This window comes from Sinohyriopsis cumingii, chromosome 12 (genome assembly GCF_028554795.1).
Source record: "Sinohyriopsis cumingii isolate HCF-2022 chromosome 12, ASM2855479v2, whole genome shotgun sequence".
NCBI classification, from domain to species: Eukaryota; Metazoa; Mollusca; class Bivalvia; order Unionida; family Unionidae; genus Sinohyriopsis; species Sinohyriopsis cumingii.
The window spans coordinates 123,326,459-123,346,453 of NC_142972.1; the positions used below are offsets into that span (position 1 = coordinate 123,326,459).

The following is a 19,995-nucleotide window of genomic DNA, read 5'->3' on the forward strand; positions in this document are numbered from 1 at the left end:
TTGGTGTTGTTCCCAGGAAAGACATGGTGTTTTGTCATGGTGTTGTTCCCAGGCAAGACATGGTGTTTTGTCATGGTGTTTATTGCCAGGCAAGACATGGTGTTTTGTCATGGTGTTGTTCCCAGGAAAGACATGGTGTTTTGTCATGGTGTTGTTCCCAGGCAAGACATGGTGTTTTGCCGTGGTGTTTATTGCCAGGCAAGACATGGTGTTTTGTCATGGTGTTGTTCCCAGGCAAGACATGGTGTTTTGTCATGGTGTTGTTTCCAGGCAAGACATGGTGTTTAGTCATGGTGTTGTTCCCAGGCAAGATTTTTGTCATGATGGTTTTACCAGACAATACATACAAGCAAGATATAGTCAGCATAGTGTTGCTTTTCAGTTGATGAGTTTTGTGCCTTTAATCAAACGAGACTTTTTACTTAAATAGTTTATGGTAATTTGTAGTAAGGGTGAAATTTGTTGACCATGAATTAATGCAAGAAACTGCAGCAGCATTGCTTCTTGATCTGTTCCATTCTCTACCTGTTGTGACCATAGATATAATCTTTGTATTAGTGTCTCTTGCCAAACAGTACACAATGCAGTAGTATGGCAAGCCAAACAGTACACAATGCAATAGTATGGCAAGCTAAACAGTACACAATGCAGTAGTATGGCAAGCTAAACAGTACACAATGCAGTAGTATGGCAAGCTAAACAGTACACAATGCAGTAGTATGGCAAGATAAACATTACACAATGCCAAACAGTACACAATGCCAAACAGTACACAATGCAGTAGTATGGCAAGCCAAACAGTACACAATGCAGTAGTATGGCAAGATGAACATTACACAATGCCAAACAGTACACAATGCCAAACAGTACACAATGCAGTAGTATGGCAAGCCAAACAGTACACAATGCAGTAGTATGGCAAGATAAATATTACACAATGCCAAACAGTACACAATGCCAAACAGTACACAATGCAGTAGTATGGCAAGCCAAACAGTACACAACGCAGTAGTATGGCAAGCCACACAGTACACAATGCCAAACAGTACACAATGCAGTAGTATGGCAAGCCAAACAGTACACAATGCACTAGTATGGCAAGCCACACAGTACACAATGCCAAACAGTACACAATGCAGTAGTATGGCAAGCCAAACAGTACACGATGCAGTAGTATGGCAAGATAAACATTATACAGTGCCAAACAGTACACAATACAGTAGTATGGCAAGATAAACATTACAAATAATGGATAAGATTTTAGAAAGTCTTTTGTTTCTTCCTGTCATGAAACATAATAATAATGATAATAATAACAACAATGATAATAATAATAATAATAATAATTAATTCAATGTAACATTACAGATGTAAAGATTTTTTTTGATTGGCTGACACAAAATCTCTAGCTTAAACTCTGTCTCAGAAGGTTTAGGATCACATGGCCAGTATGTCTCATTTTCAAAGGTAATCATTGAAAAACAAAAACAAGCAAAGAAATATAATTTATTGAACTATTAATGTATCAGTTTGTCTCACACATATTCAGTCATAGCATCACACATTCTCAGTCATATCACACATAATCATAGCATCACACATATTCAGTCATAGCATCACACATAGTCATAGCATCACACATACTCAGTCATAGCATCACACATTCTCAGTCATATCACACATAATCATAGCATCACACATAATCAGTCATATCATCACACATTCTCAGTCATATCACACATAATCATAGCATCACACATAATCAGTCATAGCATCACACATTCTCAGTCATATCACACATAATCATAGCATCACACATATTCAGTCATAGCATCACACATTCTCAGTCATATCACACATAATCATAGCATCACACATAATCAGTCATAGCATCACACATAGTCATAGCATCACACATACTCAGTTATAGCATCACACATACACATTCATAGCATCACACATTCTCAGTCATATCACACATAATCATAGCATCACACATATTCAGTCATAGCATCACACATTCTCAGTCATATCACACATAATCATAGCATCACACATAATCAGTCATAGCATCACACATAGTCATAGCATCACACATACTCAGTTATAGCATCACACATACACATTCATAGCATCACACATTCTCAGTCATATCACACATAATCATAGCATCACACATTCTCAGTCATATCACACATAATCATAGCATCACACATATTCAGTCATAGCATCACACATTCTCAGTCATATCACACATAATCATAGCATCACACATATTCAGTCATAGCATCACACATTCTCAGTCATATCACACATAATCATAGCATCACACATATTCAGTCATAGCATCACACATTCTCAGTCATATCACACATAGTCATAGCATCACACATTCTCAGTCATAGCATCACACATAGTCATAGCATCACACATACTCAGTTATAGCATCACACATACACATTCATAGCATCACACATTCTCAGTCGTATCACTCATAATCATAGCATCACACATATTCAGTCATAACATCACACATACTCAGTAATAGCATCACACATACTCATAATAAATCTGTAAAATTTGTTTCTGAGAGAACCTAACACTCGGGTAAATCTCAGTAGGATACAGTAAGAAAGTCTTGGTAATGAGGAAATTGCATTACCATCTTTTAGTCATTACATGTTTCTGCACAAACTTATAAACATGAGAGTATTATGAGCTGTTTAAATAATGGCAAAACATTCTACTCAATAATTTCTGTGTTTCGTCTCAGATGCTAATGATATCATTGCATATCTTTCCACATTGACTAAATATTTGTTGATAGCACTACTATTCCTGTGATTTTTTTAAATGTCCGTACTTGTATTAGGTATTCAAATGTCCATACTTGTATTACGTATTCAGATGTCCATACTTGTATTACGTATTCAAATATCCATACTTGTATTAGGTATTCAAATGTCCATACTTGTATTAGGTATTCATATGTCCATACTTGTATTAGGTATTCAAATATCCATACTTGTATTAGGTATTCAAATGTCCATACTTGTATTAGGTATTCAAATATCCATACTTGTATTAGGTATTCATATGTCCATACTTGTATTAGGTATTTAAATGTCCATACTTGTATTAGGTATTCAAATGTCCATACTTGTATTAGGTATTCAAATGTCCATACTTGTATTAGGTATTCAAATGTCCATACTTGTATTAGGTATTCAAATGTCCATACTTGTATCAGGTATTCATATGTCCATACTTGTATTAGGTATTCAAATGTCCATACTTGTATTATGTATTCAAATGTCCATACTTGTATTAGGTATTCAAATGTCCATACTTGTATTAGGTATTCAAATGTCCATACTTGTATCAGGTATTCATATGTCCATACTTGTATTAGGTATTTAAATGTCCATACTTGTATTAGGTATTCAAATGTCCGTACTTGTATTAGGTATTTAAATATCCATACTTGTATTAGGTATTCAAATGTCCATACTTGTATTAGGTATTTAAATGTCCATACTTGTATTAGGTATTCAAATGTCCATACTTGTATTAGGTATCTAAATGTCCATACTTGTATTAGGTATTCAAATGTCCATACTTGTATTAGGTATTCAGATGTCCATACTTGTATTAGGTATTCAAAAATCTATACTTGTATTAGGTATTCAAGATGCTCTGTCTGACATGAGCATGAGCGTAGATGGACCCAGTGTGGATGGAGAGAGGAAAAATGAGGCTGTTTTCAATGGACAGGAAGACACAGCACATGTTCTTCTCACACCTGAGGCCTTCACATTTAGCCCCAGGTAAGTAATATAAGGTTGTGTTATAATCTGAAAGTAAGATGTTCTGGTTCAGTGTTTGTGATGATTATGAAGATGATTTTGACAATGATAAGGAAACAATATGGTAGCTACTACCACAAAGAAAAACAATTACAACGTTAGATATTATTGTCTTTCATACTTGCATCTATGTCCAGTCCAACTGCAAAAACAACATATACCCAGATCTACAATTGCATAATGTGCCTGCAGATCAGGGTCCATGTTGTTTGTTCTGCTAATTAATCCTTACAAACTGCATTGATCCAGTTCTGTCAGCACATTATGTAATGTCAGATCTGATTCTGTGCAGTTTGCAGTCAGACTCGACTTAATCATGATTGTAGACGGTATGTATGAAAATGTCATACTTGTAATGGTACTTTGACTTCACATCACCAATCATCTGATATATAAATTGTAATTCCAATACCATGAGTACTAGTCCCTCACTTTTTCATTGCTTAGTGAAGTGTTTGGTTATTCTGATAGTCGTCTGTCCAAGGATTTTACATATATTAATGGTTATTCTGATAGCCATCAGTTAATGACTGTTACATATATTAATGGTTATTCTGATAGCCATCAGTTAATGACTATTACACATATTAATGGTTATTCTGATAGCCGTCAGTCCAAGACTGTTACATATATTAATGGTTATTCTGATAGCTGTCAGTCCAAGACTATTACATATATTAATGGTTATTCTGATAGCCATCAGTTAATGACTATTACATATATTAATGGTTATTCTGATAGCCATCTGTCCAAGACTATTACATATATTAATGGTTATTCTGATAGCCGTAAGTCCGAGACTGTTACATATATTAATGGTTATTCTGATAGCCGTCAGTCCAAGACTATTACATATATTAATGGTTATTCTGATAGCTATCAGTCCATGACTTTTACATATATTAATGGTTATTCTGATAGCCATCAGTCTATGACTATTACATATATTAATGGTTATTCTGATAGCCATCAGTCTATGACTAATACATATATTAATGGTTATTCTGATAGCCATCAGTCCACGACTATTACATATATTAATGGTTATTCTGATAGCCATCTGTCCACAACTATTACATATATTAATGGTTATTCTGATAGCCGTCAGTCCGAGACTGTTACATATCTTAATGGTTATTCTGATAGCCATCAGTCTATGACAGTTACATATATTAATGGTTATTATGATAGCCATCAGTCCATATATTAATGGTCATTGGATTACCCTGAAAATTAGTAATATAAATGGAGATATTGTTTGGTTATGTTAACAAAAATTTCCTTCTCTTCAGAAAACAGCATTTTGCAGATGATAGTATGAATGAGCAGGTAAGAATGAGTGCTTCTAGTACCAGCAGTTTTACACAAGTCACTGCGATGAATGAAGATTTCATGTCTCCTAGGAGCAGCTCAGGAGGCAGCACTGTCACCCATACTCCGTCTCATACGCCTCATGCTCCTTCACATACACCGTCTTTATTGAGCATTGACCCTGCTAGTGCACGGGCACACCAAGATGTCACACCTACTTCAGCCCCACGTTCGACTATCACTGCCAACGAGGAAGATGATGAGCTTGCCACACCCCTCACTAATGACAGAGATGTCAGATCTAGGGATGAAACTCCAAAAAGACGGCAAGGAAGCATTGATGATTTCTTTACAGATCATGACATGAAGAATGAGTCACAAGTAAGGAATATATGTTATGTTTATAAAGGGTAGATGAATATGAACAAATATTTTACATACTTGTTAAGCTAATGTTATTTATCATGTCCTCATAATGACAGAGTTTATGTGAAATGTCATGTATCATGTCCTTATGATGACAGTTTATGTGAAATGTCATGTATCATGTCCTCAAAATGACAGTTTATGTGAAATGTCATTTACCATGTCCTCATAATGACAGAGTTTATGTGAAATGTCATGTATCATGTCCTCATAATGGCAGAGTTTTCGTGAAATGTCATGTATCATGTCCTTATAATGACAGTTTATGTGAAATGTCATGTATCATGTCCTTAAAATGACAGTTTATGTGAAATGTCATTTATCATGTTCTTATCATGACAGAGTTTATGTGAAATGTCATATATCATGTCCTCATAATGGCAGAGTTTATGTGAAATGTCATTTATCATGTCTTCATAATGACAGAGTTTATGTGAAATATCATGTAACATATCATTATAATGACAGTTTATGTGAAATGTCATTTATCATGTTCTTATCATGACAGAGTTTATGTGAAATGTCATATATCATGTCCTCATAATGACAGTTTAAGTGAAATGTCATGTATCATGTTCTTATGACAGAGTTTATGTGAAATGTCATATATCATGTCCTCATAATGACAGTTTATATGAAATGTCATTTATCGTGTCTTCATAATGTCAGAGTTTATGTGAAATGTCATTTATCATGTCTTCATAATGACAGAGTTTATGTGAAATGTCATTTATCATGTCCTTATAGTAACAAAATTGATGACCGATCCGGTGACCTAGTGGTTAAAGCATCTGCCTCAGATGCAGAAGGTTGTGGGTTCGATCGCCAGCCAAGTCATACCAAAGACTTACAAAAATGGGACTAACAGCTGCCTCGCTTGGCGCTCAGCATTAAGAGATTAGTGTTAGGACTGGTCGGCCTGGTGTTAGGATAATGTGACTGGGTGGGACATCATGCTACATTTCTGCAGCATGACACTCCAGTGCTAGACATCACTATGAACTGCCACACTGCAAACATCATAGCGATATGACTGATTTTTTTTAAAGCTATGTTAAAAATCCAAATCACACACAAAGTTTATGTGTTATATCATTTACCATGACCTCATAATGACTGTCTATGTGAAATGTCATTTACAATGACCTCATAATGTCTATGTGAAATGTCATTTACAATGACCTCATAATGACTGTCTATGTGAAATGTCATTTACAATGACCTCATAATGACTGTCTATGTGAAATGTCATTTACAATGACCTCATAATGACTGTCTATGTGAAATGTCATTTACAATGACCTCATAATGACTATGTGAAATGTCATTTACAATGACCTCATAATGACTGTCTATGTGAAATGTCATTTACCATGACCTCTTTATGAAAGTTGATGTGAAATGTCATTTACCATGTCCTCATAATGACAAATTTTGTGAAATGTCATTTACCATGTCCTTATGATGACAGAATTTGTGAAATGTCATTTACCATGTCCTTATAATGACAGAATTTATGAAGTGTCATTTACCATGTCCTTATGATGACAGAATTTGTGAAATGTCATTTACCATGTCCTTATGATGACAGAATTTGTGAAATGTCATTTACCATGTCCTCATAATGACAAATTTTGTGAAATGTCATTTACCATGTCCTTATGATGACAGAATTTGTGAAATGTCATTTACCATGTCCTTATGATGACAGAATTTGTGAAATGTCATTTACCATGTCCTTATGATGACAGAATTTGTGAAATGTCATTTACCATGTCCTTATGATGACAGAATTTGTGAAATGTTATTTAGCATGTCCTTATGATGACAGAATTTATGAAGTGTCATTTACCATGTCCTTATGATGACAGAATTTGTGAAATGTCATTTACCATGTCCTCATAATGACAAATTTTGTGAAATGTCATTTACCATGTCCTTATGATGACAGAATTTGTGAAATGTCATTTACCATGTCCTTATGATGACAGAATTTGTGAAATGTCATTTACCATGTCCTTATGATGACAGAATTTGTGAAATGTCATTTACCATGTCCTTATGATGACAGAGCTTATGTTAAATGTCATTAACCATATCTCCATTGTGACAGACTTGATTTTCTAAATATATTAGTGTTAAGTTAGAGCTGTTTCAGGCCCAGTTTCCATGAAACTTTGTTAATTTGTGAGTATCACTCAAACTAATGTTGAAAGTAAGCTTTCAAAATGATAGAGAGGGGAAGGAAATATAGGTAATAACTTGTTACATATATTTGATTTAATTTAAGTGTCTGTAAGTTTTAATTTTTTTAAATTTCATTACATGTCAAAGTAATGTAATCTTGTTTACTTGATTTGGCATTTTTTTCTTCAGAAAATTTAGTTTGACCTGACTCTTTTTATAAACACTGTTCCTATTTTTGACTTAGTTCCCGACTTTGATTCAGAAATCACAGAGAAAAGTAAACAACTTTCATTTTTTATATTATTCTCGGAGAAAAATGATTGGTTTTTACCAAGGTCATACTGAGAGAACATGATTTTAGATATGTAAACAGCCTCTATTTTGCAATTCTGTTTTTTCTGAAATTGTGCAGTAGTTAGATTTAATAGTGATGTTTAGAGAGATATTTATAAGTTTGGGCTTTTACCTTGGACACGGGAAAGTCTTTCATTGTGACCAGTTTGGAGTTTTATTTTGATTTTTATTCAAATTATTTGGATTCTAAAAGATTAATTTTTGCCTGGAAATATTTGAGTGCTCATACAGAATTCTTGGACAAAGACATTTCTTTAAATTTTATTCGGAATTCAAACACCGGAATATTATTTTCTGTGGTTCACAAAGAATTGTAAACACATCAGTGCTATACTGACTACAGTATATGTTACCGCCTTCCATTTTGGAATTTTTGTCGGGACTCGAACTTGAATTCATTAGAACATTTCATTACTAGGACTTCTAAAATTTAATTTTGTGAATTATTCTTGGATTATTTTTGGATTTGATTCTTAAAACCGTAAGTTATTTTTTAATTTTTACATGGTTATTTTCCAAAGAAATAAATTATTTGTTAAAGTTTTCAAATCTTGTTATTTTGACTTTCTTTTATTTCTGTTTATTAGAGCCTAAAGATGTACATAAGAAACTGCAATACTCTGTACCAAGAAAAATGTTATTATTGAAAACAAAACTATGTTTTATTTGTAACAGAGTCAAATAACATGTGTGTTTGTCAGTTATTTAGTTTCAAGAAGATCTAAATAGAGGCTATATTTTTTATGATTTTACAACAAATATTTAAATTTTATCACTTTCAATTCAAACAGCAAATTTGATATTTATTTACTACAAGGTTCCTTGACTAAATCACTTCCTGCTGGGTCTTGTTACAACTGAGATGGAATGCAAGGATGCAAACAAATAACTGAATTAATTTGTCTCAGTACAATTATTTAAATGGCAGTAGCTTAAAAACTTTACTTCAGGTGGTAGATATACTAAGCAGGTATAAGTATTTAAAAACAGGACCAAATTTGTGTTGCATATTTTTCACTTTTTTATTACAGAGTAGTCTAGAAAGTACAAAAAGTGCAAGTGTGTTTGAGGTGAGTGACGTCAGGTTGAAGACAGTTCAGGCCTCTTATGATGAAAATGATGAGGAGGTAGCTGAGGTGATGGGTCAAACTCTCGATGATGATCAAACTGAAGGGATCCCAGAAGGGACACAGCCCTTTCAGCAGCAAGAAGGGGAGGAGTTACAAATGTCACTGAGCCCCAGAGGGGACAAGATTCGAAAAGCTTGGCCGAAACCTCCTGATGTTAGTACAAAGGCCCAAGGAATGGCAACAAAAGCCATCAAAGAAAGGTAAGCATTATTCTTTTTAAAGCAATAAAGATTGTGTACTTTGATAAACATGCACAAAAACAGGAGAAATCAATTACTATCACAACAGAATATGAAAAGTAATTATTCTGCTTTAATTTTGGTTAGATTCGTTGTTTTAGTATTGATAATTCCATTACTGGATAATGGACAGACATTATTCTTAGGGATTGCATATCATTGAGTATATCAAATGTTCCCCCAAACAGGTCACTGTGACCTATATTTAATTATTGAGTAGGACCTTTTGTTCAAGGTGATTGTTTTTCTGGCATGGAAATCTGTGTCCTATTGATGCAGTTCTTAATATCTTCATACCTTTCAGACACAACATATGTTGTATTTGCCCAGTGCATCAGTCTATCTATTCATCCATCAGTTTATTGGTTAAAATAACCCATTCCCATCACTCATGCTCCATTACTGGAAAGCATTTAATAAGACTTCTAAATCATTTTGTAATATTGATTCACAATGAGGGTTTACTTTTCCCCTTTGAATACATTCTCCAATCATATGCAGAAGCTCTTCTACCATACAAATCCAGTAAAACGAAAAGACAAGAGGAAATTATTTCCAACCCTTCCCCTTAACTACTACAAGGTGGCTATGGTTTATTCAGTTTAACTTCTCATTTGAATACATTTCCAGGTCACATTAACTTGAGGAAATTAAACTCTGCAACATTCCAAATCCATCCCTCCCAAAAAGATGAAAATTTGTGTTTTCCATGTAGACCAAGGAAAGGAACTCTTACTAATTACCTCGGGGCCCCAAGTGCCCGAGTGGTCTTAAGCGCTCTCTGTTACGGATCACTGCCACCTCACCTCTGCGTGGGTTCAAGTCTTGGATTCGGCCAGTGTGGGTATTTGAGAAAGCTTGCCAGTAACTTCTCGTGGGTTGGTGGTTCTTTCCGGGGTTTTCCTGAGTTCTTCCTCCACCATTAATACTGGCATCCACGTATGGCCTATCATGTGCTGAAAATGGCGTTAAACCCTACAACTAATTACCTCCCTTTTACCACTGTTAGGTGGCTCCACTTTGTAAAGTTTTGCTCAGAACTATCAGCAAGACCTCCAAATACGCTATGAATACCTTTGTGATTTCAACCCATTCATCCAGATGTGGATTTCTTGTATTCTAATCTTGTGCTGCAACATGATATCAATGGTGTGTGTTGTTGCTCCTTTATTCACACTCACTGCATTTGTATTTCTGCATGTTAAAGTGACATGAGTTGTTATTGTGATTTTTGAACAGTTGGGTTTTTTATTTAACAATTTATTGACATTATGGTCATTTAAGTTAAGCTTAAACAGTGAAGTAAGTGTAAGAAATTCAACATGCAGCATGCGTTTATTATGGTCAGAAAATATCTGGTCCACTGATAGAATAGTGTGAAATCATCTGCCTTCATCCAAAGATGGTGTAAATTACTTGTATCATAGGGGACATCACAATGGTCCCTTTCCCCTCAAATTAGACTTACAATGCTGACTGCAGTCATTACATCCAACACATTGAAGGAACAAGGGGTTGTGGAGTTTCCGTCAGTTCCCAGCTGCTGTTAGATCTGAAGATGCATTGACTGGTTTAGGAGGTCAGGAGGTTGCTGCACAGTTGCTGGTCTGGGGACAGATTTTGGTCGGCCCATCTACCCTAAGCCTCAATGGACAGTTTTTAGCTTAAGTCGAATGCCCTCTATCTAGGCAGGGGAGTTGGCATAAGTCTCCCTGCATGTCCAGGCAGGACCTTTAAATTAGGATGCATGGAATATTTCTCTGATCCTTTTCAGCTTCCTTTCATGCCATACAATGACATTCCAGCAGTCAAGCAACCAGTTTAGCTAGCTGTACCTATGTCTAATGACCAGAGATCTGTCACTTAAGTAAGCCATACCACATACCAGCTGATAGTACCATGATATGCAGAATAATAGGGAACAGACAGCTTTATTTGTATGTTTTGCTGTGATGATTTCATATGCCTGGCACCAACTATTGTAAGGCCTATCAAGACAAGGCATCATTTGCAACAAGGAAAAGCATGTATCCTCCTGCTGCAGTCAGCAAAGATAAGAGAAATATCAGACCATCTGTTGGATAAAATCTGATCAGGGCAATTCTAAGACATTCTTCTCTGAAAGACAACTACCAAGGTCATTTTACTTGCAGAAAAATCAGGCAACAATCATCAGTGAATTTATAGCTAGGATTTCCAAGGTCATTAAGAGGGCTGCACATCATTTTGTTGCGGACACCTTTTATGTTCTCAGCTAACTTTGATTTGGTGTGATGTGACTCCTGTCTTTCCTTGTTATCATTTGAGGCATGTCATTCCTTGTCACTTTGCGCAATGCATTTTGTGTTGCCATTACTATTTGGCAGTACGATAGAGGACATAATGCAGGCAGCACAGGAACTGCCCTTTCTGCTGGCAATGCGACACAATCATGTGTTCAGGCTGAATCAGAATCTAGAAACAAAGAAATGATCATTGACAAAGAGGTCAAGTATAAAACAGCAACAGTTTCTGCCTCAGTCAAATTTTAAGCAACAACTGGTCCCTCAATTTAGGAGACTGTTTAATTAAGGTGATAAAAAACAAGGTTTCCCTTTCCCCTATTCTCAAAAAAACTACCACTGACTCGTCACTTCAACCTCCTGTAGACATCCCACCATAATGCTCTAAAATCATTGCTTATCAGCACTGGATGAAAAATTATTTTTAGCAAACCAAATGGACAGTCCAAGTTGATTCGGAGGGGCTAGGATTTAATTTATTTAGGCTCTTCCCCTTTTTTCCTGTTTGGTGATGGATATGCCATCAGATTTTGACACATATTTACATACACCTTCCAAGCCTCCCCACAGTTACATCCACATAAGGGTCCCTGAGTGACCGAGTAGTCTAAAGCGCTCTCCGTTACGGATCACTGCCATCTCACCTCTGTGTGGGTTCGAGTCTCGGATTTGGCTAATGTGGGTATGTGAGAAAGCTTGCTAGTAGCTTTTCGTGGGTCGGTGGTTCTTTCTGGGGTTTTCCTAGGTTCTTCCTCCACCATTAATACTGGCCGCCATGTATAGCCTATCATGTACTGAAAAATGGCGTTAAACCCTACAACAACAACAACAACAACATGCACATAGTGTGCCATAAACTCCAGTAGTAACACTCTGCCATGCTGCCACCTAGGTCAGCAAATAACTTTTAGTTAAAAGAATTATTAGAGAGGGCTAAATTTTCAAGGTACAGGTAAAATCCATTATAACATGATGCTCGGGTTCCAAAGAATAGCATCATGATATAAGTGGGATCACATTAACAGATTTTTTGAAAAACTTCCAGATAGAAAATGTGCTTTGAAATTTCACTGCCATCAGTTTTAATTGACCTCTTGATCATAAATTGTTTGCTTTGTTTGCCTGGTTTCATCAGACATCAGATATACTTTGATAACAAATATAACACTGCAATAAAATTTCGGAAGTTAAGGCAACATTAAACTCAGTGCTGTGATTAAAAATCTGCTAGGGATATGAATAATTGGCTTTTCCGAGAGCATGTATTTATGGTGTTAAAAGAGGGGTCACCTTAAATTAAAAAATGGGAGCCATGCTGCTATCACATTATAAGCAGAATCGCATTATAATGGGTTTTACCTGTAGAAGCAGTTCTCCTAAGGTGTTATGAGTGTGTAAGTATTCTCAAAGAAACATTTTATTTGAAAAATAATGGTGTTTCTTGGGGTATGAACAAGCAAAATAAACTAAATAATTGCCATTAACAGGTATTGGAATTCAAATTTTTTTAAGAAGTTATGACACTTATAGCTGAAATATTTAGGACAACAAATGCTTACATGATCTGTAGGACTTGTACTTTACTGGGATTTTACTGAATCTTTGTATGCCAAGTAAAGTTGGTTATATGTGCAGTTTTTTTGTTGTTGTAAATCTTAGAAAAAGTAAAAAAAAATAGAGATATTGCAGCTCACCTGGTCATTACAATTTATAAGGCCACTCCAGTGGCCTAGTGGTTAGAGCATCCACCTTGAATGCGGGAGATCGTGGGTTCGAACCCAGGCCAAGTCATACCAAAGACTTACAAAAATGGGACTAACAGGTGCCTCGCTTGGCGCTCAGCATTAAGAGGTTAGTGTTAGGACTGGTCGGTCTGGTGTCAGGATATTGTGACTGGGTGGGACATCATGCTACATGTCTGCGGCATGATGTCCCAGTGCTAGACATTACTATAAACTGCCACATTGCAGATATTGTAGTGATATGACTGAAAAATTGTTAAAGCTATGTTAAAAATCCATATCACACACATCACACACAATTTATACAAAAAATAATCCACATATGCTATTAAAAATGGCTACCATTTCTGAAGTCGAAAAACTACTTCTCAAAAACTCAAAAGATTGATTATGAAAAAAGCATCCTGACAGGTAAAGCTTTTGTTTTTGTAAAATGACAGTCCACCTTAAAAAAATGTACACCATTATTTGACAATAGAAAACATTTCAATTACTTTTTCTAAATAAATACTGCTGAAAAGAATTGACCAAATTTTAAGAACGGCATGTATTGTTCTTGTTCACCTTTTGACTATAATTTATGGGTGTACACTTTATTACATGCATATTCATTAACATCATTTATAAGACTTCTCGTTTCTTTGCTCTTTCCCTATCAGGATAGTTTCTGAGATTTGCATCAACTTGCTGATAAAAGGGTCACCAATAGAGCCATTTGGCTGTTTTACCTTCGGATCTTCCAATCCTTTTTCCATCACCACTGCACATTGTTACACAAGCACATTGTGTGGAATCTACTTTCTTTCTCAGATCAGAGGTTGAAATTGGATAAAAAATGATGTATAAAAATTAAGAATACATGTGGCAGCTCATATGAGCTTCATTGTGATATCAGTATACAGTGATGCCAGCCACATGCTTCCTTGTAACATTGTCAGCACTATGCCACATCTCGGCAAGTAAGAATTCCTTGTTCTTTCTGCAGACTTGCATTAGACAAACTCTTGTTATTCTGCACTAAAGCTAGTGTAAAGAAAATATTGTAGAAAATGCAGTCTAAATTGAGTGTGATATGGTTATCATACAGATCTTCTCCATATGGCATTTTACCACCAAGTTTACAGTGTTGTGGCAGTGGTAACCAACTGTGAGGCATATACAGCAAACCGCAGCCATTAAATGGCTGAATAAGTGATGTAAAACCAGTCTATGCTTCATACACGAGAAGCAGCATTAATATGGCGCAGCAAACCATATAGTTGAAATAGGAAATGAAAGGGTCAAAAATATTGGCTGAAGTAAGAAAAATGGAAATGGAAATTGATGGCAAAATGCTAGGACACTTTTCATTGAAATATCAGTGTTTTCAGATAAGAATACTGACTTTGTATCAAAAGGACATGAATGATACTTCTCTAAGAAAAAGGCACCTAGAACAAACAGTTTAGTTGCAGAGGGTGGGGTGGTAGCTGGAATTTTCATGTGCAAATGAATATTAGAATTTCAGAACTGAGATAACTTGGATAATATACAAGTTGAAATGCCTTTAATTTTCAGTTTTACTACCTAATCAAGTTTTAAGTTTGGCATTGAAACAAGATAAATAAAGTTTTAACGTTTGTAAATGCAATCAATAATAACAAGAAAACATGTGCCAGGATAGATTATTTTTATTTACAGAAAATAATTTTCAGCCTTGAGACTGCACCCTTAGCCCCGATCAGACCAACTAGGGTCAGACACTCAGAACCCTATCTAACTTTCAGATATTTTTACATGGCCCAGTCTCATGCAGCTAACATAATGTAATTTGATTAATTTGAGGGTTTGTTTTTCATAGGACACATTTTTTAAAAATCTAGCAAGGTTGAACAATTGAATTTTAAGGGTAAAAGTTGTCACCTGCATATGAGAGGCTAATTTGTTACATACTTCTTTCTGTACAAGAACAAATGGCATTCATTTATTGTGTTCAGCTTTTAAAGCAATGATGATGTATATCACTTTTCAGTTGTTAAAATATAATTGGCTGTTTAGTGTTGTTAAGACTGTTAAGATTTCATTTGCAAAGGTCACGTACTGTACATCATAATGTCACTTGACAAATCCCTAACTCCCTATTTGCTTTCTCATTATCAACCAGCCACTGACTTGATTACCTTCTACTTTTCCAACTGAGCAATCAGGTTCTACAGCACTGTAACATTTTTTTGTAAAATTGTTGCATTAACGTAGCCATGTAGTTTTTAATTTTAAGCTGACTTCTTCAAATAATAAGGATGCATATGCTAATGAATGGTTATGTATATGCTAATGAATGATCATGTATATGCTAATGAATAGTCATGTATATGCTAATGAATGGTCATGTATATGCTAATGAATGGTTATGCATATGCTAATGAGTGGGCATGTATTTTAACTTCTTCCTTAATAATCTGTATCTGATTATACCTCTTCCTTATGTGCATGTGAATTTAGCACACATGAAGAGACTGGTGTTCCTACTGAGGAGGAAGTGGAGGAGGAAGATCAGGAAGAGGAGGAGGAGGAGGGTGATGAGGTTGTAGTTGAGGAGGAAGAGGAGATTGAAGAAGAAATAGAGGCCGAAGAAGAAGAAGAAGATGATAGACAGAAGGAGGAAGAGGCAGATGAACAGATTCAGGAAGGGAATAGATCAGGAAAAGAAAGGTACAAAAAATTTAATATTGTTGCACAGCATAGCCTGTGACTTGTGCCACCATACTTGTACAGTTATACAGGCTGTTGATCACAAAGTTGAGATTTCCAGTTGTTATGAAAGCGCCTGCTTAATTAAACATGAGAGGTTACAGCTTACACAATATGAATTCAGTTGTTTTTATTCCCAGCCAAATTACTAAAGAGGCGTGTTGTATAACTGTTGTCTGTCTTTCCTTCTATTCAGCCATGTGTCACACATTTTGTGTAAGATTGATTTTCTTGCCATTTTGGGTCATCCAGATTTATGGATGCATCTTATGAGGCTGTGGGGTCATCCAGATTTATGGATGCATCTTATGAGGCTGTGGGGTCATCCAGATTTATGGATGCATCTTATGAGGGTGTCCCTTCTGCAAATAGGTCATTGTTAACTTTATTTAGCACTTTGGTAAGTTTGCATCAGTTTGTTTTTAACATTGTTTCCCCTGCAGTGATGGATGCAGGGTCATACAACTTAAGTGGAAGACTACATCTTCAGACTTCAGATGATATAAATTGGCATTTTATATAATCTTTGCAAAATATGTGGAATGAAAACGTTACAGATATGCTTTGGAACATTAAAACCATCATTGGAGAGTGGCATCCTTTTTATTGACACATCTGACCCATGCATACCTTCTAAAAATGGAACCTTGACCAGAGTACATACCTACCCAGTATTTACTGACATTTGAACACCTTCATGTCTTTTATATTGATTTCCATCCTGTAAGAAAACATTTTTTAGTAAGGAGTTCTGTGATGATTTACCACAAGAGAAAATCTAGGACATTTTGAGGAAATGCAGTTTTTGAATGTTGTCCCTGTGATTTAAGAATCATATATTTGTTTATCATTTATATTTTGTTAACTTAAATACTTTGTCTGATTGCTATTTGTGATCAAATTTGGATGTGTTTTCCAGAACACTTACTGCCATGTTTCACTTTCTTTAATTTTAGCAATGACCTAAAAAAGGCTCCACAAGTTGCCCCAGTAGCACATGCAAGAGGAGCTGGGTAAGGAAACATTGCCTTTATTGATTCCAAGCAATGCTCAGTGTTACTGGGTCATTCCATGTCAAGTATGCCAGGGATGGGATTTTGACCCTCTCCCAAAAATCTGTTCCAGAATATATGTTGAAGTATATGGTGAGGGATGTAGACCTTCAAATTTTTAAGCTCATGGCTAAAATATTTGAGATACTGATTTCTGAAAATTGAGTGCCACCAAAAACTTGAGAAAGCATGTAGCTGGAGCCGATTTTGACAACTTTTTTTTACACGTTTCTAAATGGGATAGACAGCTCAGAATCACAAGTCCTATAGAACTTTTTGTTTAGATCGCGGATCTGAAATCATCTTGAAGCTATTTTGCATGGTTGGTACGTTATATGGCCACAAAACCCCTATCCCAAGCAATGTACTAGAAATTTTTTTCAGGATTTTGCAGTAGTCCAATTTCCACATGCAAATAGATACGAGATAAAATATTAGGCATGTAGTGAGGCAGTGGATGATACTCCATGATTAATCTGTAAAAAGACCTGTATCTTCATTAGATTTTCAGATTTTTTGCTTTAAAAGTTGTTTCCAGAGCAAAAACTTGTGAATTTCCCTCTTGTTCAAAAGGTCATGGAATGCCGTAGATAACTCCTAAAAACCTGAAACTGATGGGATTTAGACTTCATTCCAGCATATCAAAAATATTGTTCTTGATTCTCATCATCTGGATATGATTTTAATTCTTCAAAGTTTGTGGTGTATACATAAAATGGGTTTGGTCAGTTTTTGGGCAAATCTGTCGGGGTAACTCAGAGACCCATTCAGTTTGGATTCTATGACTCCAAAAACCATATAAATGATATATTACAACCTTTGAGGGGGGGTAATTCGATATTCCCAACACTAAAAACCCAAGATGGCAGCCAAAAAGAAGAAAAAAGACAATTTCATGAAAAAATTACTTTAGAACGAGCTAATACCATTATGTTGGAACTTTTTTGTAGATTCCAAATATGCAATGAGACTGTAGATTGTTATGCTGGTGCTGGTGGTAATTGGGGAGGGTGACTTCTGGGGCGGTATCAAAAGACTGAAAATAAATTTTCTTATCAAATTCGAAATAGAACTCACTGACATGCAGGTGTGATGAAACATTCTTGTAATGAAATCAGCTTTCTACATTACCTTCTGAACTGAAACTGCTGAAAAAATATGAACAGCCAATGTCTGAAGTAGGGTAAATCTGCGTATGGATGCTCATTTGCATACATTTCCAGGAACAGGCTCAGAAGTTTTCTTTCATCATTGGCACTCAATCAGTACTGATGACGATAGTGACCAGAAACATCTGAAGCTTCAATAATATGTACAGCATTTGAAATCAGTACATGGGTGCCATCATCTTGATTCGGCCAGCTCAAATTGCGCCAACTTCACTTCATAAATTTTACAAGAATGTCCCTCTCTTATCGGATCTTCAGTACGGGTACAATGAATTTCCAGTACAGTTACAATGAAACATTCGTTATCGTAGATACAAACTACATATTTCCCAGATTGTACTTCATTGAACAGTGAAGTAGCACATGAGTGTCTTCTTGAATAACTACATAAATAACTACCATTGATAACATCATCCAATATTTTGAATAACTACATAAATAACTACCATTGATAACGTCATCCAATATTTTGAATAACTACATAAATAACTACCATTGATAACATCATCCAATATTTTGAATAACTACATAAATAACTACCATTGATAACATCATCCAATATTTTGAATAACTACATAAATAACTACCATTGATAACATCATCCAATATTTTGAATAACTACATAAATAACTACCATTGATAAGATCATCCAATATTTTGAATAACTACATAAATAACTACCACTGATAACATCATCCAATATTTTGAATAACTACATAAATAACTACCATTGATAACATCATCCAATATTTTGAACATTCACAACTTTTCCAGCTTCACTTGGTCTGGTAGGAAACAATGATGTGATCTTGTACATGGAATAGTGTGGACGGTAGAGTATCTCTCTTCCAGTTGGAAAGGTGGTTTCATTGTCTGCAATATCTTCAAATGATGCTTATATTTTTGTCATCTTTGGTTTTCACCATACAATCTGGTTCTGTGTGACAGCTTGCAGACTTTGTCAAGCAGCAAGGCGCTTTACATTGCTGCTAGTTCCATTATACAGACTCTTTCCATGCGATGTGGCGAAGAAATGCCACTCTGCAGGAAACCCAAAGCCTTTCACATCAAATGTCAAATTAGTGAGATTTTGTAATGTTTTTTTTTTACTGTGTTGATGCTCCATCACTAAATGAAATATCTGTTCAATACTTTGGTTTAGTGTCCGAATTCTTTGGATGAGTTTGGAGAGAAAACAATGAACAGAATTGGTATCATGTTTTATCGAATTTGAAATGACACAATTACTGTCACATTTCAGCTCACTTGCACCATCTGGCTTGATGTATACAACAGAAGGGTGCAGGGTTGCCTGGCTATTGTTCCATTGGTTACCCTGAGCAGCGTCTTTTAAAATAAATGATTAATTTTCTGCAAAATCGAGAAGTATGATTGCTTTTGTGGAGTTCATCACTTCCTTCAGTTTTTATAAGTGCCGTGATTGTGCCTTTGCTATTTAATGGTGTATCCTCAGTTTTTCTAAATTTGAGGAAATTGTTTCTTTGAA

General features: G+C 35.4%; 1 protein-coding gene across 1 annotated transcript in view; it reads left to right on the forward strand.

Annotated features, from left to right (window-relative positions):
- Window positions 1–19,995, forward strand: part of LOC149787383 (enhancer of mRNA-decapping protein 4-like) — a 143,279-nt gene that overhangs the window by 79,580 nt on the left and 43,704 nt on the right. Inside the window, exons 16-20 of the mRNA XM_089977973.1 lie at window positions 3,683–3,827; window positions 5,159–5,558; window positions 9,176–9,474; window positions 16,019–16,228; window positions 17,224–17,280. Coding sequence (XP_089834099.1) covers window positions 3,683–3,827; window positions 5,159–5,558; window positions 9,176–9,474; window positions 16,019–16,228; window positions 17,224–17,280 — 1,111 coding nt within the window. The remainder of the gene's footprint in view (window positions 1–3,682; window positions 3,828–5,158; window positions 5,559–9,175; window positions 9,475–16,018; window positions 16,229–17,223; window positions 17,281–19,995) is intronic.